The sequence below is a fragment of the Petromyzon marinus genome, chromosome 46 (assembly GCF_048934315.1).
Source record: "Petromyzon marinus isolate PM22_M1 ecotype Great Lakes invasive population chromosome 46, UKy_Petmar_22M1.pri1.0, whole genome shotgun sequence".
In the NCBI taxonomy this organism is placed as follows: Eukaryota; Metazoa; Chordata; class Hyperoartia; order Petromyzontiformes; family Petromyzontidae; genus Petromyzon; species Petromyzon marinus.
Window position 1 is genome coordinate 12,100,048 of NC_133712.1, and position 27,825 is coordinate 12,127,872.

At 53.6% G+C, this 27,825-nt stretch overlaps 1 protein-coding gene across 1 annotated transcript in view; it reads left to right on the plus strand.

The window, feature by feature from the left end:
* The window catches only part of LOC116952230 (uncharacterized), a 67,631-nt gene that overhangs the window by 17,571 nt on the left and 22,235 nt on the right, over positions 1–27,825 (plus strand). The window contains exons 3-10 of the mRNA XM_032971397.2: positions 16,406–16,542; positions 18,542–18,655; positions 19,223–19,309; positions 20,602–20,686; positions 21,679–21,952; positions 25,548–25,652; positions 26,624–26,711; positions 27,512–27,595. Of these exons, the coding sequence (XP_032827288.2) occupies positions 16,417–16,542; positions 18,542–18,655; positions 19,223–19,309; positions 20,602–20,686; positions 21,679–21,952; positions 25,548–25,652; positions 26,624–26,711; positions 27,512–27,595 (963 nt within the window). The 5' untranslated portion in view covers positions 16,406–16,416. The remainder of the gene's footprint in view (positions 1–16,405; positions 16,543–18,541; positions 18,656–19,222; positions 19,310–20,601; positions 20,687–21,678; positions 21,953–25,547; positions 25,653–26,623; positions 26,712–27,511; positions 27,596–27,825) is intronic.

Genomic DNA, 27,825 nt, shown 5'->3' on the forward strand with positions numbered 1-27,825 from the left:
GGTGGGTGGTGATAGTGGTGGTTGGTGATGGTGGTGGTGGATGGTGGTTGGTGATGGTGGTGGTTGGTGAAGGTGGTGGTGGTTGGTGATGGTGGTGGTTGGTGGTGGTTGGTGATGGTGGTGGTGGTTGGTGATGGTGGTTGGTGATGGTGTTGGTGGTGGTTGGTGATGGTGGTGGTGGTTGGTGATGGTGGTGGTTGATGGTGGTTGGTTATGGTGGTTGGTGGTGGTGGTTGGTGGTTGATGTTGGTTGGTGATGGTGGTGGTGGTGGTTGGTGATGCTGGTGCTGGGTGGTGATGGTGGTGGTGATGGTGATTGGTGGTAGTTGGTGGTAGTGGTGGGTGGTGATGGTGTTGGTGGTTGGTGATGGTGGTGGTTGGTGGTGGTGGTGGTCATTTTAACGTGTTGTTGTTGTTCATTTGCTGTGGTCTGGGACTGTTGTTGTTTTGCCGTCTTGCCCAAGCTTGCATTTTTTTTGTTGACAAATTGCCAGGAATTGATCAACTTTTGCAATTTGCACTCGCTCACTTTATTTATTTATTTACTTGCTTACCTCTCCTATACTTTGCAATGCTATCGGTTATTTTTGTGTTGTTTGTTGTTGTAACCTTCTGACCCGCCCCCTACTGGACATCTCTGAAGTAGAGCCTCAGGAGCTCATGGGATTCATTCAGTCTGAATAAATATTCTGATTAGTGATGGTGGTTGGTTGGTGGTAGTGGAGGAGGAGGTGGTAGTGTGACTTCTGCTGGAGGAGATTGTTGGTAGGGGTGGTGGTGGTGGTGCTGCTGCTGATTAATGAAGATGGTGATGATTGGTGGTGGTGGTTGTTGGATTTAAGTTAACTCGTGCCATTGTTTCAACTGCTGCTCCTCAATTCCAAAACCCAGGGAAGTCAGTCTCAAGCCTCCTGTTCGGGGAGGTTCCTCACAGGTTTCCGCAGTAGCGGTGGGGACGGTATGATGACGATGATGATCCTGCCGCTGTGTGCGTACGGGGAGCGGTGGTGCAGCGGTTAGCGCTACGCTGAGCTACGAACCTGGCGACCCGAGTTGGATTCCCGCTCGCGGCCGCCAACACCCAGCGACGATTATCTGAACCGGTGCCGCGCCTCCCCTAGGTCGACTCGGCCTCAAACGAGTAACTGATGCGGTGTGTGTAAACATCGCCTCTTAGGGAGACAAAGGTGGCCGAGCGTGGTGCTGGTCACCCCCCCCACCCCCTGGCGTGCCGTCCCCAGCCATCATCGGTGCTAATCGCGAACAGCGCTTGCCCCAACAGTCTGTTAGAGCCTACACGGGGGATCTTTGTCTTTGTGCGATCCCTACTGAGCACATTTGCGGGCGTGATCTGTAACAATTTGAGCTATTTTCTTTTTTAATTTTGCGTAGCACGACGGCTGCCCGCTGTGGCCCACCTCCTCTGGCGAATGGCGCCACGTGATCTTTAGCGTCCGCTGTGAAGCGAAACGGTGCGCGTGCTCGAAGTAGTAGTACAGTGTATTCGTATATATATAATTTTTTACGGTTAACACCGAAGTATTATCAGAATATGTAATTATAGCGGAGGAAATCCGATGAGCTGTTAAGCTCTTTTTTTTTTCACAGATGACCTTTAGGCGTGGGTAATAAGGGAGGCGCGCGCGTGCGCGGACCCCGCGCCCGGCCCTGAATTCGAACCGTGAACAACGGATGAGTTGGATGAGTTGGAGGTGAGGATCGCCAAAGCGAAACGCGTGAAGGCGACCGGCGGGGGGGGGGGGGGACGAAACCGCCCGTGCAGAGGGGGACGTGGGGAAACATTTGTCTGGAAAATGTCGAAAAAAAATCAGTCGAGCACTGAGAGCCCGGCCACCTACCCACCCACCACCACCATCCCCGGTTGGTTGCCTGGGCAACCCACGGAACTGTAGCCTGGATTTGTTCTTGAAAAATAAACAAACTCAAGAAAATTCACCAGGCGGATTTATTTTGGTTTGGTGTGCGCGCGCGTATCCGTGTGTGTATGTACTCTGTGTGCGTGCTAACAGCACTTGTCCCGACAGTCTGTGAATTCTATACGGGGGATCTTTGTATTTGTATCTGTGTGCATGTGTGCTTATATCCATGTGTCCGTGTGTGTATGTGTGCCTGGTGTAGTGTGTAAACATTGCCACTAGGGAGACAAAGGCGGTCGGGCGTGGTGCTGGCCACCCACCCCCTCGTGTACCGTTACCGACCTTCAAAGGTGCTCGCTAACAGCACTTGCCCCTACAGTCTGTTAAGGCTATATGGGGGATCTTTGTACCTGTGTCTGTGTGGGAAGTTTTTTTTTTTGTAATATGTATTTAGTGCCGTGGCCAATAATAGTCAGGCCCAAAGTCGATTATATTTGCTTAGTTCTTTAAAATCAATTCCCCAATTTCATCAGCAATGGCCCATTCGGAATCCTCGCGGGGCGGTGGTACTCCCGCTGTGGTAGAGAACGGCCCACGGAAGTGGATGCCACGGAACAACTTCTGAGATCCCTTCAATTGACCTATTCACACTCGGGGGAGGGGGGCGGTGGCAGTGCTTTGCCACGTGCCCTGCTACAAAGATGATCGGCCAAGCCGCACTGAGGCCAGCGTGGTGAAGTATGGTCAAACAACCTCCACAACCGGCACGCCGTGGGGGGAGACCTTGAATTCATCCAGCAGTGGATTGGCTCTAAAATTATTGTTTGTTGTGCAGAGTTAGGAATTGATCGGTCGGAAAACGTCATGTAATGACATGCTCGCTTCTGCAATTGGCTGGCGGGAGCGGTTTCATGAACCCCAACGAGGTCACTTGCCAGGGGTGAAAGTTCGGTGACTGGAGGTTACGAGACTCTGGGCAGAACCGTGAAGTTTGGGTGATGGGACAATGGGAGCACGTGGGGCGGACAGGTGCTCGAGGTGAAAATGTGAAGGTGTTTTATCCGCCCAGTGCTCCGCTTGTGGTTGTGAGCTTTAGTCCCCTCTACCGCTGCCTCTTTCCACCCCAACAGCATTGAAGAGTAGGCCAAAATACCCTCTTAGAGTGGTGATCTGGAGCGTCCCCACGTGGAGGCTCTTCTGCCAGCAATGGTATGAGCGAGCAATTGCAGGGCTGCACCTGTACTTTATGCTGGAGGGTGGCTGCCCCCATATGTGGCTTTTGTTTAATGTAATCAATACTCAACTTTAACCCCACACACACACACTGCAATGAAACACACACAGGCCTATCATACAGACACATGGCTATCATACACACACACAGGCCTATCATACACACAGGCCTCTCATACACACACAGGCCTATCATACACACACACAGGCCTCTCATACACACACACAGGCCTATCATACACACACAGGCCTATCATACACGCACACAGGCCTATCATACAGACACATGGCTATCATACACACACAGGCCTATCACACACACACACAGGCCTATCACACACACACAGGCCTATCACACACACACACAGGCCTATCATACACACACACAGGCCTATCATACACACACACAGGCCTATCATACACACACACAGGCCTATCATACACACACCCAGGCCTCTCATACACACACACACAGGTCTCTCATACACACACATGGCAATCATACACACACACAGGCCTCTCATACAGACACATGGCTATCATACACACACACAGGCCTCTCATACAGACACATGGCTATCATACACACACACACACAGGCCTCTCATACACACACACATGGCTATCATACACACACAGGCCTCTCATACACACACACACAGGCCTATCATACACACACAGGCCTCTCATACACACACACACAGGCCTCTCATACACACATACAGGCCTATCATACACACACACAGGCCTCTCATACACACACACACACAGGCCTATCACACACACACAGGCCTCTCATACACACACAGGGCTGTCATATACACAATCACAAAGATCCCCCATATAGCCTTTACAGGCTTTTGGGGTAAGCGCTGTTAGCGAGCACCTATGAAGGCCGGCACAGCACACAAGGGGGATGGTGTGGTGAACAACACGCGCGGCCGCCTTTGTCTCCATAGTGGCGATGTTTACACACTGCACCAGGTTTTCATTTGAGGCTGAGTTGACCTAGGGAAGGCCCAGGACCGGTTCAGATAATCGTCACTGTTGAGGTTGGGTCACCGGGTTCGTATTGCGGCATGCTAACCGCAGACACTACTGCTGCTTCCCACAAACACACAAAGCACACACACACAGCACACACACAAACACACAAAGCACACACACAGCATATAGCACACACACACAGCATATAGCACACACACACAGCATACAGCACACACACACAGCACACACACAAACACACAAAGCACACAAAGATACAAAGACAAAGATCCCCCGTATAGCCTTAACAGACTGTAGGGGCAAGTGCTGTTAGCGAGCACCTATGAAGGCCGGATCGGTACACGAGGGGGTGGGTGGCCAGCACCACGCCCGACCGCCTTTGTCTCCCTAGTGGCGATGTTTACACACCGCACCAGGTACTCATTTGAGGCTGAGTCGACCTAGGGGAGGCCCGGGACCGGTTCAGATAATCGTCACTGGTGTTGGCCGTGAGCGGGAATCGAACCCGGGTCGCCAAGTTCATAGCGCAGCGCGCTAACCGCTACACTACCGCTCCCCACTACACACACAGCATACAGCACACACACACAGCATACAGCACACACACACAGCACACACACAAACACAAAGCACACACACACAGCATACAGCACACACACAGCACACACACACAGCACACACACAAACACACACACCACGCAAACACAGCACACACACATAGCACACACATACAGCACACACGACGCAAACACAGCACACACAGCACACACACACACAGCACACACACAGCACACACACATAGCACACACGACGCAAACACAGCACACACACACAGCACACACACACAGCACACACACACAGCACACACACACAGCACACACACACAGCACACACACAAACACACACACCACGCTAACACAGCACACAGACACTACACAAACACACCACACAACAGCACACAAACACACCACAAACCCCTACAGCACACAAACGCCCACAGCACACAAACACACAGCACAAACTCAGCGCAATCACACAAACACCACACACACCCCGTACACACACCACAGCCACACACCCCTTACAAACACACACACACCTTACAAACACACACACTTACACAAACACACCACACAAACACACCACACACACCCCACACACCTTACAAACACAGCACACACCCCGTACACACCACAGCCACACACCCCTTACAAACACACACACACAATTACACAAACACACCACACACACCACACACACCTTACAAACACACAGCACACACACCCCGTACACACACCACAGCCACACACCCCTTACAAACACCCACACAATTACACAAACACACCACACACACCACACACACCTTACAAACACACAGCACACACACCCCGCACACACACCACAGCCACACACCCCTTACAAACACACACACACACAATTACACAAACACACCACACACCCCTTACACACACACCCAATTACACAAACACACCACACAAACAAACCACACACACCCCTTACACACACAATTACACAAACACACCACACACCCCTTACACACAATTACACAAACACACCACACACACCCCTTACACACACCCCTTACACACACAATTACACAAACACCACACACACCACACACACCTTACAAACACAGCACACAAACCCGTACACACACCACAGCCACACCCCTTACACACACATACCCCTTACACACACACACCCCTTACACACACACCCCTTACACACAATTACACAAACACACCACACATACACACCCCTTACACACACACACCCCTTACACACACACACCCCTTACACAAACACACCACAAACACACCACACACACACCCCTTACACACACACACCCCTTACACACACACAATTACACAAACACACCACACACACCCCTTACACACACACACACCCCTTACACACACACCCCTTACACACACACACCCCTTACACACACACACCCCTTACACACACACAATTACACACACACAATTACACAAACACACCACACAAACACCACACACACCCCTTACATACACACAATTACACAAACACACCACACACACCCCACACACCTTACACACACACAGCACACACACCCCCTACACACACCACAGCCACATACCCCTTACACACACACAATTACACAAACACACCACACACCCCTTACACACACACAATTACACAAACACACGCGGGTTGCCGCTGACAGGCAAACACTCGCCCCCATAGAACGTCACTCGGCACAAACAAATTAAAATTGCCATCATTACGTATGGCCGAAGCCTGATTTTTCTGCTCTTTGCTCCGTGTGTTATTTACTCCACGGCTGTCAACAACACGGCTTGTTTACTTTATATATTTATAACCACACACACACTCACTCACTCGCAGTCACATACACACGTTGAGTGTACACACCAGCAGGGCATGTTTACGCAGAGAAGCTGTCCATTTCATTACTCACCCGGGGTCTCCCAAAGCCACGCGTTTTGGTCTTGGTAAGTAAGTAGCTGTATCTGTAACTTGCATATTTATGAACAATTAATCATTTTTCGTTTCAAGTAGTTTTTGTCCGAGATGACTTTTTTTTCCTTCTCTTTCGTACCGATAGTGTATTAGCAGTGCGGCTATTTTGCTTTGGATGCCATCATCTATCTTGGCAGTAATCATGTTGCCTCTTTGCTCTAAGCGTCTCTGTAGCGCTCCTCACCCCATTCTCACTCCCCCACCACCACCACCATCCTCCCCCTTCTCTGACTTATTTAACTGCCCTAACCCTGGTTTCTCTCCCACTTCAGTAAAAAAAATCCTTGCTGTGGTTGTCACACCTGATGATGATTGCTTGTGTTGCAATCGAAACGTCGTAATTTATTCATTTCTATTTTTTACTTTTCGATTTAAAGCTTTCGTGACTGCAAGGATTCATCTTCTTTGGTTCTTTCGGTAAAGTCACGTAGAATGAGAATAAAATAATAAATTGATAAAATAAAATAACACAATCAAATTGTCACGACGTTTCGGCCACAACACAAGTGGCCTTCATCAGGTGAAGTGACGCGACTGTCTGGAGGACAGCGCTGTCCTGGAGGACAGTCTCGTCCCTTCACCTGATGAAGGCCACTTGTGTTGTGGCGGAAACGTCGTGAGAATTCTATTTGTTATTTTATTAATTTATTATTTTATTCTCGTTCTATTTTTTATATTTTTATTTTTTTCTACCTACGTGACTTTACTGAAATGGATCCTTGCAGTCACGAAAACTTCAAATCTAGAATGTATTCCATTTAGTGTCGAATTTTCGGTCGATGCGCCTTTGTCCGTTTCTCCTGCAACGCGGTTGCTTTTGCGCCGATTTCTCTCTGGTTGTTATTTGTTGCTGTTGCTGTCCCGATTGCTACTTGGTTGTTTGTGCGCGTGCGTGCGTGCGTACGCGTGAACAATATTTATGGTTGGTTGATTGTTGCGCTGTACGGGTTCATCTCGCTTGGCGAGCGATTTGAATATCGACCAATTTGTGAGCAAAAAAAAAGTGTTCCGCGTAACGAGCCATCGTTCAAATCGGTCGATCGAATGATTGCGTCCCTTGGGTTGCAGGGTTGTGCCCAGGGGGGGTGGCTGCGTGTGCTTCACCGTGTGGGGAAGGGGGGGCCTCCTGGTGGCACTTTCATGAGTTTGGTGGTGGGGTGGGGGGGGACCGGTGGTGGTGTGGGGGGAGCCACTAATTAATTGCAGATGTTAAGGACAGGCACCTTGCAAGCACCCGTGTTAAAGTGTTGCTTTTTAAATTGCATTACTTTATTTATTTTTTATTGTAATTTGTATTGCTACACGTGAATAAAAGAAGTTGTTCAAGAACGGAACTTTTCGGGGGCTGAAACGCAACTCGGCTTTTAACACAGGAGTCGATGGGAAAACGATGATCGTTTAACGAATTTTCACTAAACGAGCACATCCGCATGTACACACACGCACACAACAAAGACAAATATCGCCCGTATAGCCTTAACAGACTTGGGGCAAGTGCTGTTAGCGAGCACCGATTAAGGCCGGCACAGCACACAAGGGTATGGGTGGCCAGCACCATGCCCGGCCGCCTTTATTTCCCTAGTGGCGATGTTTACGCACCGCTTCACTACCGCTCCCCACACCCATACACACACACACGGGCGGGTACACACATGTGCGTACACACGCGCATCTCTCTGCCTGTTGCTGTGCACGCCCGCTCACCGAGCCTGTTTACATTTTTTGCTGTCAAGTGAGCCCGCCGTGTTTACCAAACAAAGAGCAGCTTGGCGTGGGTCCGCCGGCGCAACACGGGCGCGCAACCGGGCCCGCAAATTGACACCGGTAGCGAGTTTCCCGGCGCAGTGGCGTTGCAGCGCTAATTCAGGGGGCCGCGGTTCAAGTCAAGAATGGAGATGATTGTGTGGTTGGTAGCTGAATAACAAAAGCTGTGTGTCTGTACAGTGTGTTTGAAATTATTTCGCACCGTACGTTGCCAACGTACAACGCAACCCGGCCCCCAAATTGACACCAGTAGCGAGTTCCCCAGCGCAGCGGCGCTAAATGGTTGCAGTCAAATGGCTTCGAAGTACTTATCTACCGAGGGATTAGCGATTCAGGCGCCATGGTTCAAGTCAAGAATCGAGATGATTGTGTGGTGGTGGCTCAAAAAACAATAGCTGTACGTATGTGTGTTGAACTTCTTTCGCACCGTACGTAGCCAACTGTGCTAAATGGAGGTGCGGGGGAAGGACAACAAACTAAAAACAAAAAAGCAGTTCTAAAGAAATTAGTTTTCCATGTTCAGTCGGTAGTGGACTTGGTCGACGGATCGTCCCAGCTCCAGTTTAGGAAGCCACTGGAGCGATGACACTTTTAAATCTAGATGGAAAACTAATTTCTTTAGAACTGCCTTTTTGTGTTTAGTTTGTTGTCCTTCCCCCGCACCTCCAATTAGCACAGTTGCCTACGTACGGTGCGAAAGAACGAGTTAGGTTCCAGAGGTCTGTTCGTAAATTGATTAGTTCGTAAGTCCAACTTTACGCCTGTCGATTCCAAACATGTTCTACACGTGTACACTGAACACGAGGAATAGCTTTAATGATGATTATGCCACTGGTTCTTCACGTTCTGCAGATGTGGATGCCACTGGTTCTTCATGTTCTGTAGATGTAGATGCTACTGGTTAATCATGTTCTGCAGATGTAGATGCCACTGGTTCTTCACGTTCTGCAGATGTAGATGCCACTGGTTCTTCACGTTCTGCAGATGTGGATACCACTGGTTCTTCATGTTCTGTAGATGTAGATGCCACTGGTTCTTCATGTTCTGCAGATGTAGATGCCACTGGTGCTTCGTGTTCTGCAGATGTAGATGACACTTGTTTTTCACGTTCTACAGATGGAGATGCCACTGGTTCTTCATGTTCTGTAGATGTAGATGCCACTGGTTCTTCATGTTCTGCAGATGTAGATACCACTGGTTCTTCACGTTCTGCAGATGTAGATGCCACCACCGCCATCTATTGCCCGGCGGTTGAACTTACGACTCTCGGTCCAAACAGGCAATGGAACGATGTTTGTTCGTATCTCTGAATGTTCGTAAGTAGAATAGTTTTTGTACATAGATTCGGTGGTAGCATTTATACCTCACAGCTACAAGTTACTCGGTTCAATTCCTGACTCGGGCACCTTTATACGTGGGATTTTGTACGTTCTCTCCTCTTGCTCAGGGTTTAGACAGCGATGGGTCTAGTAGAGAGTTTGAGTCAGGGTTTAGTCAGCGATGGGTCTAGTAGAGAGTTTGAGTTGTGGTTTAGTCAGCGATGGGTCGAGTAGAGAGTTTGAGTCAGGGTTTAGTCAGCGATGGGTCTAGTAGAGAGTTCGAGTCCTGGTTTAGACAGCGATGGGTCTAGTAGAGAGTTTGAGTCGTGGTTTAGTCAGCGATGGGTCTAGTAGAGAGTTTGAGTCAGGGTTTAGTCAGCGATGGGTCTCGTAGAGAGTTTGAGTCGTGGTCTAGACAGCGATGGGTCTAGTAGAGAGTTTGAGTCAGGGTTTAGACAGTGATGGGTCTAGTAGAGAGTTTGAGTCAGGGTTTAGTCAGCGATGGGTCTAGTAGAGAGTTTGAGTCGTGGTTTAGACAGCGATGGGTCTAGTAGAGAGTTTGAGTCGGGGTTTAGAGAGCGATGGGTCTAGTAGAGAGTTTGAGTCGTGGTTTAGACATCGATGGGTCTAGTAGAGAGTTTGAGTCGTGGTTTAGTCAGCGATGGGTCTAGTAGAGAGTTTGAGTCAGGGTTTAGACAGCGATGGGTCTAGTAGAGAGTTTGAGTCAGGGTTTAGTCAGAGATGGGTCAAGTAGAGAGTTTTAGTCGTGGTTTAGACAGCGATGGGTCTAGTAGAGAGTTTGAGTCAGGGTTTAGACAGCGATGGGTCTAGTAGAGAGTTTGAGTCGTGGTTTAGTCAGCGATGGGTCTAGTAGAGAGTTTGAGTCAGGGTTTAGACAGCGATGGGTCTAGTAGAGAGTTTGAGTCGTGGTTTAGTCAGCGATGGGTCTAGTAGAGAGTTTGAGTCGTGGTTTAAACAGCGATGGATCTAGTAGAGAGTTTGAGTCGTGGTTTAGACAGCGATGGGTCTAGTAGAGAGTTTGAGTAGTGGTTTAGACAACGATGGGTTTAGTAGAGAGTTTGAGTCGGGGTTTAGTCAGCGATGGGTCGAGTAGAGAGTTTGAGTCGGGGTTTAGTCAGCGATGGGTCTAGTAGAGAGTTTGAGTCGTGGTTTAGACAGCGATGGGTCTAGTAAAGAGTTTGAGTCGTGGTTTAGTCAGCGATGGGTCTAGTCGACAGTTACTGTCATGGTTTAGACAGCGATGGGTCTAGTAGAGAGTTTGAGTCGTGGTTTAGTCAGCGATGGGTCTAGTAGAGAGTTTGAGTCGTGGTTTAGACAACGATGGGTCTAGTAGAGAGTTTGAGTCGTGGTTTAGACAACGATGGGTCTCGTAGAGACTTTGAGTCGTGGTTTAGTCAGCGATGGGTCTAGTTGAGAGTTTGAGTCAGGGATTTGACAACGGTGGGTCTAGTAGACAGTTTGAGTCGTGGTTTAGTCAGCGATGGGTCTCGTAGAGAGTTTGAGTCGTGGTTTAGACAGAGATGGGTCTAGTAGAGAGTTTGAGTCGTGGTTTAGTCAGCGATGGGTCTAGTCGAGAGTTTGAGTCAGGGATTTGACAACGGTGGGTCTAGTAGGGAGTTTGAGTCGTGGTTTAGTCAGCGATGGGTCTCGTAGAGAGTTTGAGTCGTGGTTTAGACAGCGATGGGTCTAGTAGAGAGTTTGAGTCGTGGTTTAGACAGCAGTTGGTCTGGTTGAGAGTTTGAGTCAGGGTCTGGTTAGGATTTTGACTGAGGTTAAAGTCTGCCACATGCAAGAATGTGGTGACGGGTGTTGGTTGTTGTTGAGGCTCTGGCCACTGCTGTTGTTGTTTTTGTGTTTGAGTGGGCGTGTGTTTTTTGGAGGGTGCCTGTGTGTTTGTCTAGGGTGTGTGTATGTGTGCACGCGTGTGTGTGCGTGTGTGCGTGTGGCCGGGTTAGTGCATTGCGCTACGAATCAAAAAGTGATCGCTCATGACCTTCAACAGTTAAACCGGTCCTGGGCCTCCCCTAGGTCGACTCAGCCTCAAACTAGCACCCAGCGCAGCGTGTAAACCACCAGCACCAGGGAGACGAAGCACTAACAGCACTTGACGCTAGTCTGTTAAAGGTTATACGGGGACCTTTGTGTTCATGTTTCATAGTTTAGTTAGTTTCATAGTTTAATTTATTTGGTATAGCCCTGTGAGCCATTCGGCTCTTGAATCGGGTGCAACCGCAACAAACAAAAAAACCTGAACAAGAAAAACATCTTAAAGTGACTTTGTGCATGTGCAAACAGAAAATCCAGGAAAAAAAACATCAAAATATTCCTGAAATAGCACCGTACACCAACGCTGTGTGCCCACGCGTGTACGTGTGTGTGTGTACATGTAAATGTGTGCGTGTATTGTCGGTGTGTGTATGTGTGTACTTGGGTACGTGTGTGTACGTGTGTGTTTTTGTCTCTGTATGCATGTCTACGTGTGTTAGTGCGCACGTGTGTGTGTTTTGTCTGTCTGTGTGTGTGAGTGTGTGTGTGTGTTTTGTCTGTGTGTGTACACGTGTGTGTGAGTGTGTACGTGTGTGTGAGTGTGTACGCGTATGTGTGTTTGTTTTGCCTGTGTGTCTATGCGCGTTTGTGTGAGTGTGTACGCGTATGTGTGAGTGTGCACGTGTGTGTGTTTTGTCTGTGTGTGTGTACGCGTATGTGTGTGAGTGTGCACGTGTGTGTGTTTTGTCTATGTGTGTGTGTACGCGTGTGTGTGTGAGTGTGCACGTGTGTGTGTTTTGTCTTTGTGTGTATGCGCGTGTGTGTGTGTACGCGTGTGTGTGTGAGTGTGCACGTGTGTGTGTTTTGTCTGTGTGTATGAGTGTGTGTGTGTACGCGTGTGAGTGTGCACGTGTGTGTGTTTTGTCTGTGTGTGTATGCGTGTGTGTACGCGTGTGTGTGTGCACGTGTGTGTGTGTTTTGTCTGTGTGTATGCGTGTGTGTGTGTACGCGTGTGTGTGTGAGTGTGCACGTGTGTGTGTGTTTTATCTGTGTGTGTTTTGTCTGTGTGTGTATGCGTGTGTGTACGCGTGTGTGTGTGAATGTGCATGTGTGTGTGTACGCGTGTGTGTGTGAGTGTGCGCGTGTGTGTGTTTTGTCTGTGTGTGAGTGTGTACGCGTGCGTGTTCGCGTGTGTGAGTGTGTACGCGTGCGTGTTCGCGTGTGTGTGAGTGTGTACGCGTGTGTGTTCGCGTGTGTGTGAGTGTGTACGCGTGTGTGTTCGCGTGTGTGTGGTTGCGGCCGCTGTGGTTGTTATCGTTCTTTACTTTGTGTAAACAACGCCGAGGGGAGGGTGGGGGAGTTGGAGTCACAGCCAAATGTCTCCCGAGGCACAAACATCACCACCAACATCGCAACCAACATCACCACCAACATCACAAACATCACAAACATCACCACCAACATCGCAACCAACATCACCACCAACATCACCACCAACATCACAAACATCACCACCAACATCGCAACCAACATCATCACCAACATCACATCCATCACAAACATCACCACCAACATCGCAACCAACATCACCACCAACATCACATCCATCACTAACATCACCACCAACATCGCAACCAACATCACCACCAACATCACAAACATCACCACCAACATCGCAACCAACATCACCACCAACATCACCACCAACATCACAAACATCACCACCAACATCGCAACCAACATCATCACCAACATCACATCCATCACAAACATCACCACCAACATGGCAACCAACATCACCACCAACATCACATCCATCACAAACATCACCACCAACATCGCAACTAGCATCACCACCAACATCACAAACATCACTAACATCACCACCAACATCGCAACCAACATCACCACCAACATCACATCCATCACAAACATCACCACCAACATCGCAACCAACATCACCATCAACATCACATCCATCATAAACATCACCACCAACATCACATCCATCATAAACATCGCAACCAACATCATCACCACCATCATTACCACCAACATTACCACCAACATTACCACCAACATCACATCCGTAACCAATATCACAACCATCACAAACATCACCACCAACATCGCAACCAACATCACCATCACCACCATCATTACCAACAACATCACATCCATAAACAACATCACAACCATCACAAACATCACCACCACCATCGCAACCAACATCACCACCACCATCGCAACCAACATCACCACCACCATCATTACCACGAACATCACATTCATAACCAACATCTCAACCATAACCAACATCACAACCAACATCACAACTAACATAACCACCACTAACAACATCACTACCATCATCACCACCACTAATAAATAAAACAAACATCGCCACCAACATCACAACCATAACAACGAACATCACCACCATCATCACCACTACATCACAACCAACACCGCCACCATCATCACCAACATCACAACCATAATAAGCAACATCACCACCATCATCAACATCACAACCATAACAACCAACATCAACAGCCATAACAACCATCATCACAACCATTATCACAACCAACATCATCACCAACATCATAACCAACATCAAAAACAACAACCGCCATTCGCCACTAAGTAGCGGTGATGTCACCACGGCCCTTGTGCCAGGCTAGGTGCACGCTGAGGCCACGTGAAGCGTCGAACGCCCGCTGGCAGGAGGTCACGGGGCAGACCCAGGTGCCACGGGTTGACCGACTGAGATGACTGGCCGATGCACCATCTGTGCCCCCTGCTATGCCAACCACCAACATCACAAACATCACAACCATCGTCACAAGCATCACAGCCATAATCACAACCCTGTCACTGCTGCTGTAGTTGGGCCGTGGTGGAGTTGGCTCGTGGGCACCGTTCACTGCACGTGGGGGTCTGGCCACCGCCTGGTGTACATGTGGTGCGCGATTAGGTGTGGGTGCCACGTGCGTGCATGGTGGTTGTGGTGTGCTGTGTGGTGGTGGTGGTGGTTATGGTGTGTGGTGGTGGTTGTGGTGTGTGGCGGTGGTGGCGGCGGTGGTGGTTGTGGTGGTTGCGGTGTTCGATTCCCACTCATGGCCAACACTGGTGACGATTATCTGAACCGGTCCTGGGCCTCCCCTAGGTCCACTCAGCCTCAAATGAGTACCTGGTGCGGTGTAAACATCACCACTGGGGAGACAAAGGCGGCCGGGCGTGTTGTTTTGGCCACCCACCCCCTCGTGTGCCGTGCCGGCCTTCGTAGGCGCTACTCGCTAACGGCACTTGCCCCTACAGTCTGTGAAGGCTACACGGGGGATCTTTGTCTTTTTATGACACACATTGCCATGATTAAACCGGGTTCTCTAGTGTGGTGAGCTGATGGTCGCAGCCCCGGTCACCAATGACCGCGCAAAAAGCCATCACATTGAATGTAGTTCTGCACTTAATTTGGCTGACGTTACGGCTCTGAGAATGTAAATATCGCTTGCACTGTGATGGGACGAACCTTACTTTCATACACGGGGCGGGTGGGAAACTTCGATCCTTCGCTGTGGGAACCAGAGGCCGCTATGAGAACGAAGTAGCTCTTTGATAGTCACTTCTGCGAGCTTTGTGGACTCCACATGTTCCATCTGTACGGGATCGAGTGTTTCCCACCCCCCCTCGCAGGCGTTGGGTTTCTCCGAGTGCCTCCCGGTTCCCTTCCACTTGTAAACGCTGATGAATTTGAGCGATAACACCGTAACACCCATAGAGGACCGCAGAGCTTGGGCAATTGTTGTTGGCACTGGCTCATCGTCGCAAATGAAGCAACTGGCGGGACCCCGGGGTCCCATCACTGCCCCGGGGTGGGAAAACCCGCGTAGCGACACGAGTCTTGCTGCCTTACCGACGACAACAAAACTAGTGGTCAATCGATTGGCCTCGTCGAGAGCTACTCGGGGACACTGAGTTTCGTAAAAAGTTGAAAAATTACACAAACACGTTAAATGCACCGCCTGGGGGGGCGGGGCTCGCCTCGGCAAAGAAGCTGAGGATCGACGGCTGACCGGAGGGCGTCGTCGCCACGCGCGACCGCGGCGGACGCCCCCCGGGGCTCGCGTTTGGCCGGTGGGGGTGGCGCCCATCGTGTCGATCGCCGCCTGCTGCTGCTGCTGCCGGCGCTTGTTGGCGCGGCGAGTCTGGGCGGGCGGCGCGTTGCTGGCGGGGTCACGAGCGGGGCGGACTGAAGAAAAATAATAATTATTGACCCGATTGTTGCGGGACCCCGGGGGTCCCGCCAAATGATTCAACTGCTGCCGCTGACTTCCCGCTCGTCTGCAGCCCCTCCTCCTGGCGCCTCCCGAGTCGCCCTCTCTCTCTCTCTCTGTCTCTCTCTGTGTGTACGAGAGCGAAGGACTCCCGCGCGAGCGCTACGAGTTGACGTCGTCGTTTATTTTCCGAAGGGATTCTCTCCGCCCCGTGACGACGCGACGCCGATCGCACAGCGGACGACGGCAAAATTTGACTGACGCCAAATCGCCCGTTCCTCCGCCGCAGCTGCCCCCGTCTCTGTCCCACTCCCTCCGCCGCTGACGCGTCTCTCTATCTCTCTCTCTCTCCCCGTGTCCACCTCTCTCGCCGCAGGAAGCGAAGTGATGATGCAAGGGTCAGGTGGTCTCCCGGCGGCCAATCAAGAGGCGGCGGGCGAGGCGGCGCGGCGAGCCGAGAACTGCGTCGCCGAGCTGTCCATCACCAACGGCGATGCCCCCTTCCTGCCCGAGGTGAACGTCCGCACGGAGGAGGAGCACGACGGGGGTGGACGAGGTGGTGGTGGTGGTGGTGTTGGTGGGCAGCGGTCGAGTAGCTTGCGCTTTGAACTCGGCCGACAAGGGGGTTCAACCCCCCCCGCTTGCGGTCAACACCAGTGACGGTTATCTGAACCGGTACCGGGCCTCCGCTAGGTCGATTCCGCCTCAAATGAGTACCTGGTGCGGTGTGTAGTAAACATCGCCACTGGGGGGACAAAGGCCGCCGGGAGTGGCGCTGGCCACCCAACTTTCTCGTGTGCCGTGCCCGCCTTCATAGGTGCTCGCTAACAGCACTTGCCCCAACAGTCTGTTGAGGCTGTACAGGGGATCTTTGTCTTTTGTGTGTGTGTGTGTGGGGAGTGGTGGCGCAGGGGCTAGTGCACTGCACTACGAGCCCGGTGACCCGAGTTCAATTCCTGCTGACGGCCAACATTGGTGAAGAATATCGAAACCGGACGGTCCTTGGCGGCCAGGCGTGGTATTGGCCACCCCCACCACCCCCTTGCGCGCCGTGCCTGGCTTCATAGATGCTCGCTCACAGCACTTGCCCCAAAAGAATCTGTTAAAGGCTACGTGGGGGATCTTTGTCTGAGAGTGTGAGAGTGCCACGGGGGTGAGACGGTGGGATCAGTCCCGGCCCGGACGCCTGCTGCTGTGTATTTTGAGTTTGCGTGTTTCTCTCTCCCCGTGGTCACGCGGATTTTTCTCCCTCCACATTTAGAAACATGATTTTCCAGTATTTCGCCGCGATACATTTCCACGTGATAAACCGCTTCATTGGGCTATCATTTTGTGGCTGGCCAGGTGGCTTCCGAAAAAGAGCCAACACAGTAGCTCTGTGAGCCTTACCTGGTAAAATAAAAATAGCTTAGAGAGTGAGTGTGTGAGAGTGAGTGTTGTTGTTGAGTGTGTGTTTCAGTATCAGTCTGTTGGGCGTTGACTTCCTTCCCCCCCCACCTCCGCCTTCCCCCCCCCTCCCCTGCCCGAGACGCGATGTCATTGTGTCGCCCATGGCGAGTGAACAATGGGGACTTCCTCACGCTAACGTCCATCCTCCAGTGCCCTTCCTGTGTGTTGTCTGTCTTCTGCCATCAATCTTCTGCTCGGCATTCCCCCTCGTGTCCATCCTGCGGTGTCCATCTTCTGGCGGTTGCCACCTTCGCTGTATTTTGGCCGCCCCCCCCCCCCTCCCGGCGCTCCGCTCGTTGTTGTGACCAGCGGGGAGCTCGGGCCATACACCTGTCAGTCATCTGAGTCGGTCAACCCGTGGCACCTGGGTTTGTCCATGTGAACGCCTGCTCTCACACTTTATGGTGCATCTAGCCCGGCACAAGGGTGAGGGTGAAGTCACCGTCGCTTTGTGGCGAGTGGCGGCTATTGTTGTTGTCCATCTGGTGTCCACCTGGTGTCCATCTTCTGTGTTGGGGTTGGCGTGTGTTTGCACAAACACATCTGTGGCTGAGCTTGTGCGTGTGTCTATGTGTGTATGTGTGTATGCAGATGGATGGGTGTGTGTGTGTTCTTTGTTGGGAGCGGTAGTGTAGTGGTCGGCGCACTGCGCTACGGACCTGGTGACTCGAGTTTGATTTCCGATCGCGGCCACGGACACAAGCGACAATTTTACGAACCGATCCCACTTTGAAATAATCAACTCGAATGATTGCCTGGTGCGGTGTGTAAAAATCACCACAGTGGAGAATATTTGAACCGGTCCTGGGCCTGCCCTAGATAGATTCGTCCTCAAATGAGTACCTGGCATGGCGTGCAAACGACTCCACTGGGGAGACAAAGGCGGCCGGGCGTGGCGCTGGCCACACCGACCCCGTCGCGTGCCGTGCCGCCCTTCACAGGTGCCCGCTGACAGCACTTGCCCCGGCAGTCTGTTGAGGCTGCACGGGTGGGGGAAATCTTTGTCTCTGCCTGAGCGTCTCCCTCCCCATGCCCGCGTGGTGTCCGTGCGCTCGCTGCCCAGGTGCCCGTGTCTATGGCCGTGCTGGGAAGCCAGATGCTGCAGCAGCCGCTGCTCTCCTCCCAGCAGCTGGCGGCTCTGCTCCAGCAGCAGCAGCAGGCGCTCCTACTGCAGCAGGTTGGCGCCGTCGGTCGCACGCGCCCTACGATCACCACCCTCCCGCCCCCAGCCCCCGCCCGCCCAGCCGTCTTTGTCTCGCCGGTCCGCTTGGGCGGCGGACCGGCGGTTCAGAGTAACTACGGAGCGGCAGCCACGGGGAATGGGGCTCATCGTCAGCTCGTGGATTATTCCGTCGCGCTATCGCGAGAGATGGCGAACGGTCTGGCGGAGGAGCTGCTAAGCGCCGCGCGAGCGAGATATTCACTATCTCGCCTGGTGTGCAGGAGGTCGTCGGTTCGATCGCCGACCCCGACGCTTGCTATGCATTTCCACATGATGAGCCAATTCGTTGAACCATCATCTGTGGCCAGGTCACATCTGAAGAAGAGCTGCATAGCTTTGCCTGGTAAAGTAATTAAATAAAAATGGTAAACTCTGTAACGCGGCCGTCGCACCACCCCCTCGTGGGCATAGGCGCACCGTGCCGGCCTTCATAGTTGCCCGCCTAGCAGGGCTTGCCCCCCCCCCCCCCAGCAGTGTGTGTGTGTGTGGGCTACACGGGGGATCTTTGTCTTTGTGCGACAGCAACAGCTGCAGGAGTTCTACAAGCGGCAGCAGGAGCAGCTGTCGGCTCAGATCTCACGCAGCTGGCAGGATGGCAGCCTGTGCGAGGTGGCGGCACCACCAACACGCAGACACACGCACACGTACACACGCACACGTACACACGCGCACGTACACACGCGCACGTACACACGTACACGCGCGCGCGTGCATGGGGTACACGCGCACGCACACGGCTGCACACACTCGTGAGAACTAGTGGACCTCATCTGACACGCACACATATACGTGCGCGCACACGGAGGCGCGTACACAGACGTGCACAGGTACACAGACGTATACAGGTACACAGACGTGCACAGGTACACAGACGTGCACAGGTACACAGACGTGCACAGGTACACAGACGTGCACAGGTACACAGACGTGCACAGGTACACAGACGTACACAGGTAGACGCGCTCGTACACACGCAGCTGCACACACGAGGACTCGTGGACTTCATCTGACACGCGCACACAGATACATACGCGCGCGCGTACACACACACACACATAAAGGTACAACAACGACAACATCCACCGCTTGCCACTGAGTGGCGGTGACATCACCGCAGCGTCTGTGCCAGGCCAGGTGCACTTTGAGGCCACGTGAAGTGTCACATGCTCGCTGGCAGGAGGTCACGGGACAGATCCAGGTGCCGTGGGTTGACTGACTGAGATGACAGGCCGATGCGCACCACCTGTGCCCCCTACTGTGCCAAGCGTCACTCCTCTGCTCTCGGTTGTTGTTGGAGGAGGGCGGCTTCCTCCAACTGCGCAGTAGCAGCGTCCTTCACGAACCTCTTCCACAGAGGCCGATCTTGACACCGCTTGTACGCATGCACGTACGCGCACGCACGTGCGTACAGACGCCGACACACGTGTGTGAGAACACGCACACTGGATCTTACACACGCACACGCACGTGCACGCACGCACACACGTGCACACAAAGACATAAAGATCCCCCGTATAGCCTTAACTGACTATTGGGGAAAGTGCTATTGGCGAACACCTATGTACGCACACACGTACACACACACGTATGCACACACATATGTGCACGCACGTACGTGCACACATGTACGCACACACGTACGCACACACGTACGTGCACGCACGTACGCACACACGTTCGCACGTACGCACGCACGTACCCACACATGTATGCACACGTACGCACACACGTACGTGCACGCACGTACCCACACATGTACGCACGCACGTACCCACACACGTACCTACACACGTATGCACACACGTACGCACACACGTACACACATACCCACGTACGTGCACGCACGAGCAACGTCCGTCGGCGTGCGTCGCTCTTTACCGACGCCGTCCGTCTCCCCGCAGGTGCCGTCCTCGGGATCCTCGCTCACGCAGCAGCTGCTACTGCAGCAGCATCTGCTGAGCGTGCAGCGGCAGAGCCAGTCTCAGGGTGAGTTGGGTCGGTGGTCGGGAGGTTTAACGGGTTGCGGGAGGTCGGGGGTTTTGTGGGAAGCGCGGTTGGCACGGGCCCAAGTGCAAGGAATGAGCGGTGGCGCAGCGGTTAGCGTGCCGCGCTTCAAACCCGGCGACTCGAGTTCGATTCCCGCTCACGACCGATAACGGTGGCAAATATTTGAACTGGGTCTGGGCCTCCCCTAGGTATACTCGGCCTTAAATAAGTGACCGGTGGGGTGCGTAAAACATCGCCACTGGGGAGACAAAGGCGGCCGGGCATTGTGGTGGCTACCCACCACAATGCCTGCACTCATAAGTCATACTCGCGAACAGCACTTGCCCCAAATAGTCTGTAGGGGCAAGTGCTGTTTGCGAGCACCTATGAAGGCCCGGCACGGCACACGAGGGGGTGGGTTGCCAGCAACACGCCCGGCCGCCTTTGTCTCCCCAGTGACGATGTTTACACACCGCACCAGGTACTCATTTGAGGCTGAGTCGACCTAGGGGAGGCCCAGGACCGGTTCAGATAATCGTCACCGGTGTTGGCCGTGAGCGGGAATCGAACTCGGCTCGCCGGGTTCGTAGCGCAGCGTGGCGCTAACCACTACACCACCGCTCCCCCTAAAGACAAAGCTCACCCAAATAGTCTTCGACAGACTGTTGGGGCAAGTGCCGTTAGCGAGGAGCACCTACGAAGGCCGGTTACAGCACACGATGAGGTGGTGGGTGTCCGGTACCAGGCCCGGCACACACCATCACCACAACCACCACCACCGCCACCACACTCCACCACAACCACCAGCGCGCTAACCGCCACACCACCGCTTCCCACACACACACACAGACACGCGCTAAAGAACGGGGGCAGAACATTCAGGCCACCGCAGCACCCCCCCCACCGCTGCCACGCACCGTTGTCGTCGTGGCGGTGGTCATGAGCCTAGCCCCCCCCCCCCCCCGCTGTGTGCGTGCGTTGTTGTTCGCCAGGGGCACTCTCAGGCGGCGAGGTGTGGCGGGAGGGCGGCTGCGATCGGCTCGGCGGCTCCGGCGCCGCCGCCGCCGTAGGAGGAGGGGGGGCGCCCCCCCCCAACCACCGCAACGGAGCCGCCGAGCCGTCGCCGGGAGGGAGGCCTCCGCTGGGGGGCCCCGCGCGCGCCCCCCTCTCCCTGACCCCCGCGGTGTGCGGGGGGCAGTCGGCCCCCATCGCCGCGGCCGGGACGTCGGGCTCCCTCAACGGGCACTCGCCTCCGTGGAAGGGCAGGTGAGCCAGTTTGTGCGTGTGTATGTCCTGGGCCTCCCCTAGTTCTACTCGGCCTTAGATGAGTACCTGGGTGCGTAGGAACATTGCCGCTGGCCGGGCGTGTTGCTGGCCACCCACCCCCTCGTGCGCTGTGCCGGCCTTCATAGTGCTCGTTATAACAGCACTTGCCCCGACAGTCTGTTCAGGTTATGAAGGGGATCTTTGTCTTTGTGTGAGATCAAGTGTTCATGTTCACGTGCGTGTGATCCAGTACGCAGTGGGGAACACAGGTGGTGCATTTGTGGCAAGATGTTAACTAGCTCGCCTGGTTTTCCGGAGGTTGTGGGTTCGGTCCCGACCCCTGTATATTTGAAGTTTGCACGTATCTTTCTCCGTAGGTCGCGTGAATTATTCTCCAGGTCCTCCGGTTTTTACCTCCACATTGAGAATCAACGTGCTGCTATACATTTCTGCATGATAAGCCACTTCTTTGAGCTATCATTAGTGGCCAGGTCACTTCTGAAGAAGAGCTACATGGCTCAGTGGGCCTCACCTGGTAAAATAGAAATAAAATTTGTTTAGACATGCTGCCAGACTCGGCCTTAAATGGGTGCTTATTTCGGCGTGTAAAAACATCAACACTGGGGAGACAAGGTGGCCGGGCGTGGTGCTGGCCCCACCGTTTCTGGCCTTCACAGGCGCCAGCTAACAGCACTTTGCCCCGACAGCGTGCGAGCGACACCGCACGGGGGGACTTTGCCTTTGTACAATCCCATGACAATCCAGTTGCTGGACTGAATTGGTGCCGCCACCGTGGTCACCCCGCCCCGTGATCCGTGGATCGAACAAATCGCCCAAGACACCGGTGTATGGCAGCGAGAGCAGTTCATGCGAATGCCGTCCTGTCGCAGAAGGTCACGCCTTTGGCCGACTGTGCACGAGGAATGAATGAATGAGTGTGAAAATCCCCGAGGCGACTCGTTCTCTCGGCAGCGGCGGTTGCTGACCCCCGCTGACCCCTGAGCGGCGAGGCTAAGCGACTCGTAACGCACGAGGCTACCGTCTCAATTAACGGTTCGGGCGGGCGGGGGTGGCGGGCGGTGTGGGCCGGGGGAGGTAATTTTGCGACGAGCGGGCGACACCGGACGCCGTGTTTACTCCGCGAGGTCCCGCAGCGCGCGTGTCGGGTTTGGCGGTTGCGCTACAGCCGATATATTTTTTTTTACGCTTTCCTAACTACGGTTTCAAGCGTTCGCGCGAGGGGCTGCGTCCGCCCCATTAGTCACTCCGTCTCCTCCCTGTCCGTCTCTCCAACTGTCCCAACTCCCCGGTTGTCCGACTCTTGAGTCCGTCCAGCCCTCCGTATGTCTCTCCATTTGTCTGCGTCTCTGTCTGTCCGTCTCTCCTGTCTTTCTGTCCGCCTCTCCATCCTTCTCTCCATCCGTTCGTCTATGTGCCCGTCTGTCATTCCTTCTGGCCTGTGCGTCCTGCCGTCCCCCACTCACTTTCCCTAAGAGTCTGAATGATGGTGCCATTCGCCCACCACGTGTGTTCTCTAATCCACGCGTTCCTCTTCCTCCCTCTCTCAGCGTAGTACCAAGCACACGCCTCTCTCCACGCTTCTTTGTGCAGTTTTTGTTACAAATGCGTGAAATCGTTTATTTTAAAAACCTTTAAATGGAATTGCCCGAGCATGTTCAAGTGTGGCAGGACCCTCCTGAATCCTCAGACTCAGTGGTGGTGTGCATCTGTGTGTGTCCGTGTGAAAATGTAAGTCAGGCCGACTGTTTTGTCTCATCCACACTGTGGTCAATCAGCACACTGCAGGTCATAACAACAACACACTCACCCACTCACTCGCTTAGCCACTCACGCAATACACCCACCCACTCTCACACTCACTCACTCGCCTGCTCGCTCACTCACTCACCCACTCTCTCACTCACCTAGGCACTCACGCAATACACTCACACTCACTGGCCCACCCACTCTCAAACTCACTCGCCTGCTTACTCACTCACTCACCCACTCTCTCACTCACCTAGGCACTCACGCAATACACTCACTGGCCCACCCACTCTCACACTCACTCGCCCGCTTACTCGCTCGCCCGCCCATCCATTCGCTCGCCCACCCACTCGCCCGCCCATTCACTCGTCCATCCACTCTCACACTCGGTCACCCGCTCACCCACTCACCCACTCACTCACTCACTCACCTAACCACTCACCCACCCAATCACTCACAAAATACACCCACCCACTCTCACACTCACTCGCCCGCTCACTCACTCTCACACTCAGTCGCCCGCTCACTCACTCGCCCACCCACTCTCACCCTCACTCGCCCGCTCACTCACTCGCCCGCCCGTTCGCCCGCCCACTCACCCACTCACTTGCAATAAATAGGCTCTGCTGCTGAGCAAAAATAGTGTTGGTGGGGTAAAGAGGAACGGGGCGACGGTGTGGGTGGACCGGGGGAGGGGTGGGGTACGCGCGGTGCTGGTAAACAAGCAGCTCGTCAACACCGACACGTGACAGCGTCTACACACACACTCACTCACACACACACGCGCGTGTGTGTGAGTGTGCACGTGAGCGGCTGGGTAATTTTGTGCGCGTGTGCCGTGGGAGTGTGCGTGTTTGTGGATGCGTGTCGGAAGTATATGCTTGGGTGTATTTGGCCCACCCACCCCTTCGTGTGGCGTGCCGCACTTTATAGGTGCTCCTCGCTAACGGCACTCTTCATGCTCCACGGGGGATTTTTGTCTTTGTGGTGGTGGTGTGTGATGATGCATGCATGTGTGGGAGTGTTTTAAGTGTGTGTGTGTGTGTATAATACAGTGAGCGTGTAAGATGTGTGTTTGCGTGGGAGTGGGTGACTGTGAAAGTGTGTGATGGAGTGTGTGCGTGTTATTTGATGGTGTGCGCGCGTGCGGTGCTGCCCACCCGCTCCCTCGTGTGCCTTGTCGGCCTTCATAGGCGACGCTGGCTAACCGCACTTGCCACATCGGTCTGTAAAAGCTTACATGGGGGGTCTTTGTCCTTTTCGGTGGTGTATAGAGTGTGTGTGAGTTTTTCATTGATGCGTGGGAGTGGGTGTTTGTGGATGTGCGTGATGGGGCGTGGGTGTTATGGTGGAGCGGTGGCGCAGCACAAATCCGGCGACCCGAGTTCGATTCCAGCCCACGGCAAAACATCGGTGACGATTATTTGAACCGGTCCGGGGACTCGCCGAGGTCGACTCGGCCTCAAACGAGTACCTGGTGCGGTGTGTAGACATCGGCACTGAGGTGGCCGAGGTGGCCGGGTGTGGTGCCGTGCCGGGCTTCATAGGTGCTCGCTAACGGCACTTGCCCCAGCGGTCTGTAAAGGCTATACCGGGTGACCTTTATATTTGTGCGGGTGTTGATCGACTCGGCCTCAAACGAGTGCGCAGGGCCACGTGTCACCATCAGCACTGGGGAGACGAAGGCGGCCGGCAACGGTGGTGGCCGCCCAGCCCTTCGTGTGACGTGCCGGCCTTCGTAGGTGACGCTCGCTAACGGCGCTTGTCCCCAAAGTGACGTTGAAGGCTATCATCGGGGGGGGGACCTTTCGCCTTTGTCTTGCTGCAGCCCGCCACCCAGGGACGGAGGCAAGAGCCACGTGCTCTTCTGCCATGGGATGTGCAAGTGGCCGGGCTGCGAGGGAGTGTTCAAGGAGTTCACGCAGTTCCTGCGGTGAGGGAACGTCCGCCACACGTCCACCACGTGTCCGTCACATGTCCACCACACGTCCGTGACACGTCCACCACGTATCCGTCACATGTCCACCACACGTCCGTCACACGTCCACCGCGTGTCCGCCACATGTCCACCACACGTCTGTCACACGTCCACCACGTGTCCGCCACACGTCCACCACACGTCCGTCACACGTCCACCACGTGTCCGCCACATGTCCACCACATGTCCGTCACACGTCCACCACGTGTCCGCCGCATGTCCACCACACGTCCGTCACACGTCCACCACGTGTCCGCCACACGTCCACCACACGTCCGTCACACGTCCACCACGTGTCCGCCGCATGTCCACCACACGTCCGTCACACGTCCACCGCGTGTCCACCACGTGTCCGCCACATGTCCGCCACGCGTCGGTATCCTTCCTGTAGGTATGGCCACTATCGTCCAGCGGTGGAGAATAATAATGATGATGATGATGTGCTTTCATTCAGCGCCATTGATCGGACGATCACAAAGTGCCGAACAACGCGACAAAGTCGGCGGGCAGAGTAGAGTTCGCGTGGGCGGATTGCGCCAAGGGATCAGTCCGGTGCTCCGCGAGCAATCGTGTCGGAATGGACCCCGGCTCGTTGATTCTGCCCAAAGTGCCGACGGTGCTGCTGCTGTTGGTGCTGACGATCATGCGATGGTGCTGATGCTGCTAATGATGCCGCTAGTGTTGCTGACGGTGCTGACCGTAGTACTGATGATGACGGTGCTGCTGCGGATGCTGCTGATAATGTTGCTGATGATGATGATGATGGTGCCGAGTCTACTAATGATGCCGCTGCTGCTGATGGTGCTGCTGCTAATAATGTTGCTGACGATGATGGCGCTGATGCTGCTGCCGATGGTGCCGCTGGTGATTGGTGCCGATGGTGACTATGATGGTGCTGACGATGATGCCGCTGGTGCGCGGTGCAGGCACATGAGCACGGAGCACATGCTGGACGACCGCAGCGCCGCCCAGTGCCGTGTGCAGATGCAGGTGGTGGACCAGCTCGAGATCAAGGTGAGGACACACGGCACCCGGGGGGGGGGGGGGGGAAGAGCTACCCCGTTATCCGCCGAAAAACATGAGTCCCATTAATCCGCCAGTAAGGCAGTAGAGCGCGGATAACGGGATTCACGGCAGATGGTGGCGCGGCGGTGAATATGATGGCTGTGGTAGCGTTCGTATTTTAAATTGGTGCTCGCTGTGATGACGACGATGATGGTACTGGTGGCATTTGATGTGTGGTAGGGATGGAATTGTTAATGCCAGTGAAGCAGAGGGAACACGAGGATGATGAACACGAGGATGATGAACACGAGGATTATGAACACGAGGATTATGAACACGAGGATTATGAAGATGGTGATGATGCTAGCTGCGACAGATGATGATGTTGATGACGGCAATGGAAGTGATGATGCTGATGTGGTAGAGATGACGGTGGTGGTGATGATGATGATGACAGTGGCAATGGCAATGATGGTGGGAATGACTGGTGGTGGTGATAATGCTGATGATGGTAACGTCAATGAAAAGGATGATGATGGTGATGATGGTAATTCCAATTATGGCAATGATGATGATGGTGGTGGTGGTGTTGCTGATGATAATGGCAATGATGGTGATGATATGGTAGAAATTGTGGTGGTGGTGATGAGGATAATGCTGATGGTGATGGCAACGATGGTAATGATATTGATGCAGTACAGATGATGGTGGGAATAATAGTGGTGGTTGTGATGATGATGACGACGATGTTAACGGCAACGATGTTTGATGGCGGTGGTGACGACGACGATGTTGTTGTCGTTGGTCAGCTGCTGAAGGAGCGGGAGAGGCTGCAGGCCATGATGGTTCACCTCCGCGTGGGGCCTCCCGAGCAGAAGCCGCATCACCAGCCGGTGAGCGGACCCTTCCATCGCGGCTGGGCGGTGGTGGGGTGGGGTTACGGACATGATGGCACGGTTCGGCACTTGTCAAACAGCTCTTAAAAAAAACCCCCGGGCAAGCGGCGTGCGTGTGACGTTCCGGACTCGCGGTCTCTACAGTGTCAGTTCATCAGCACAGCTATACGCACGGTCTGTTACCGCTTCATATATAGATACCCATAGACTCACGTAGAGACCCGCAA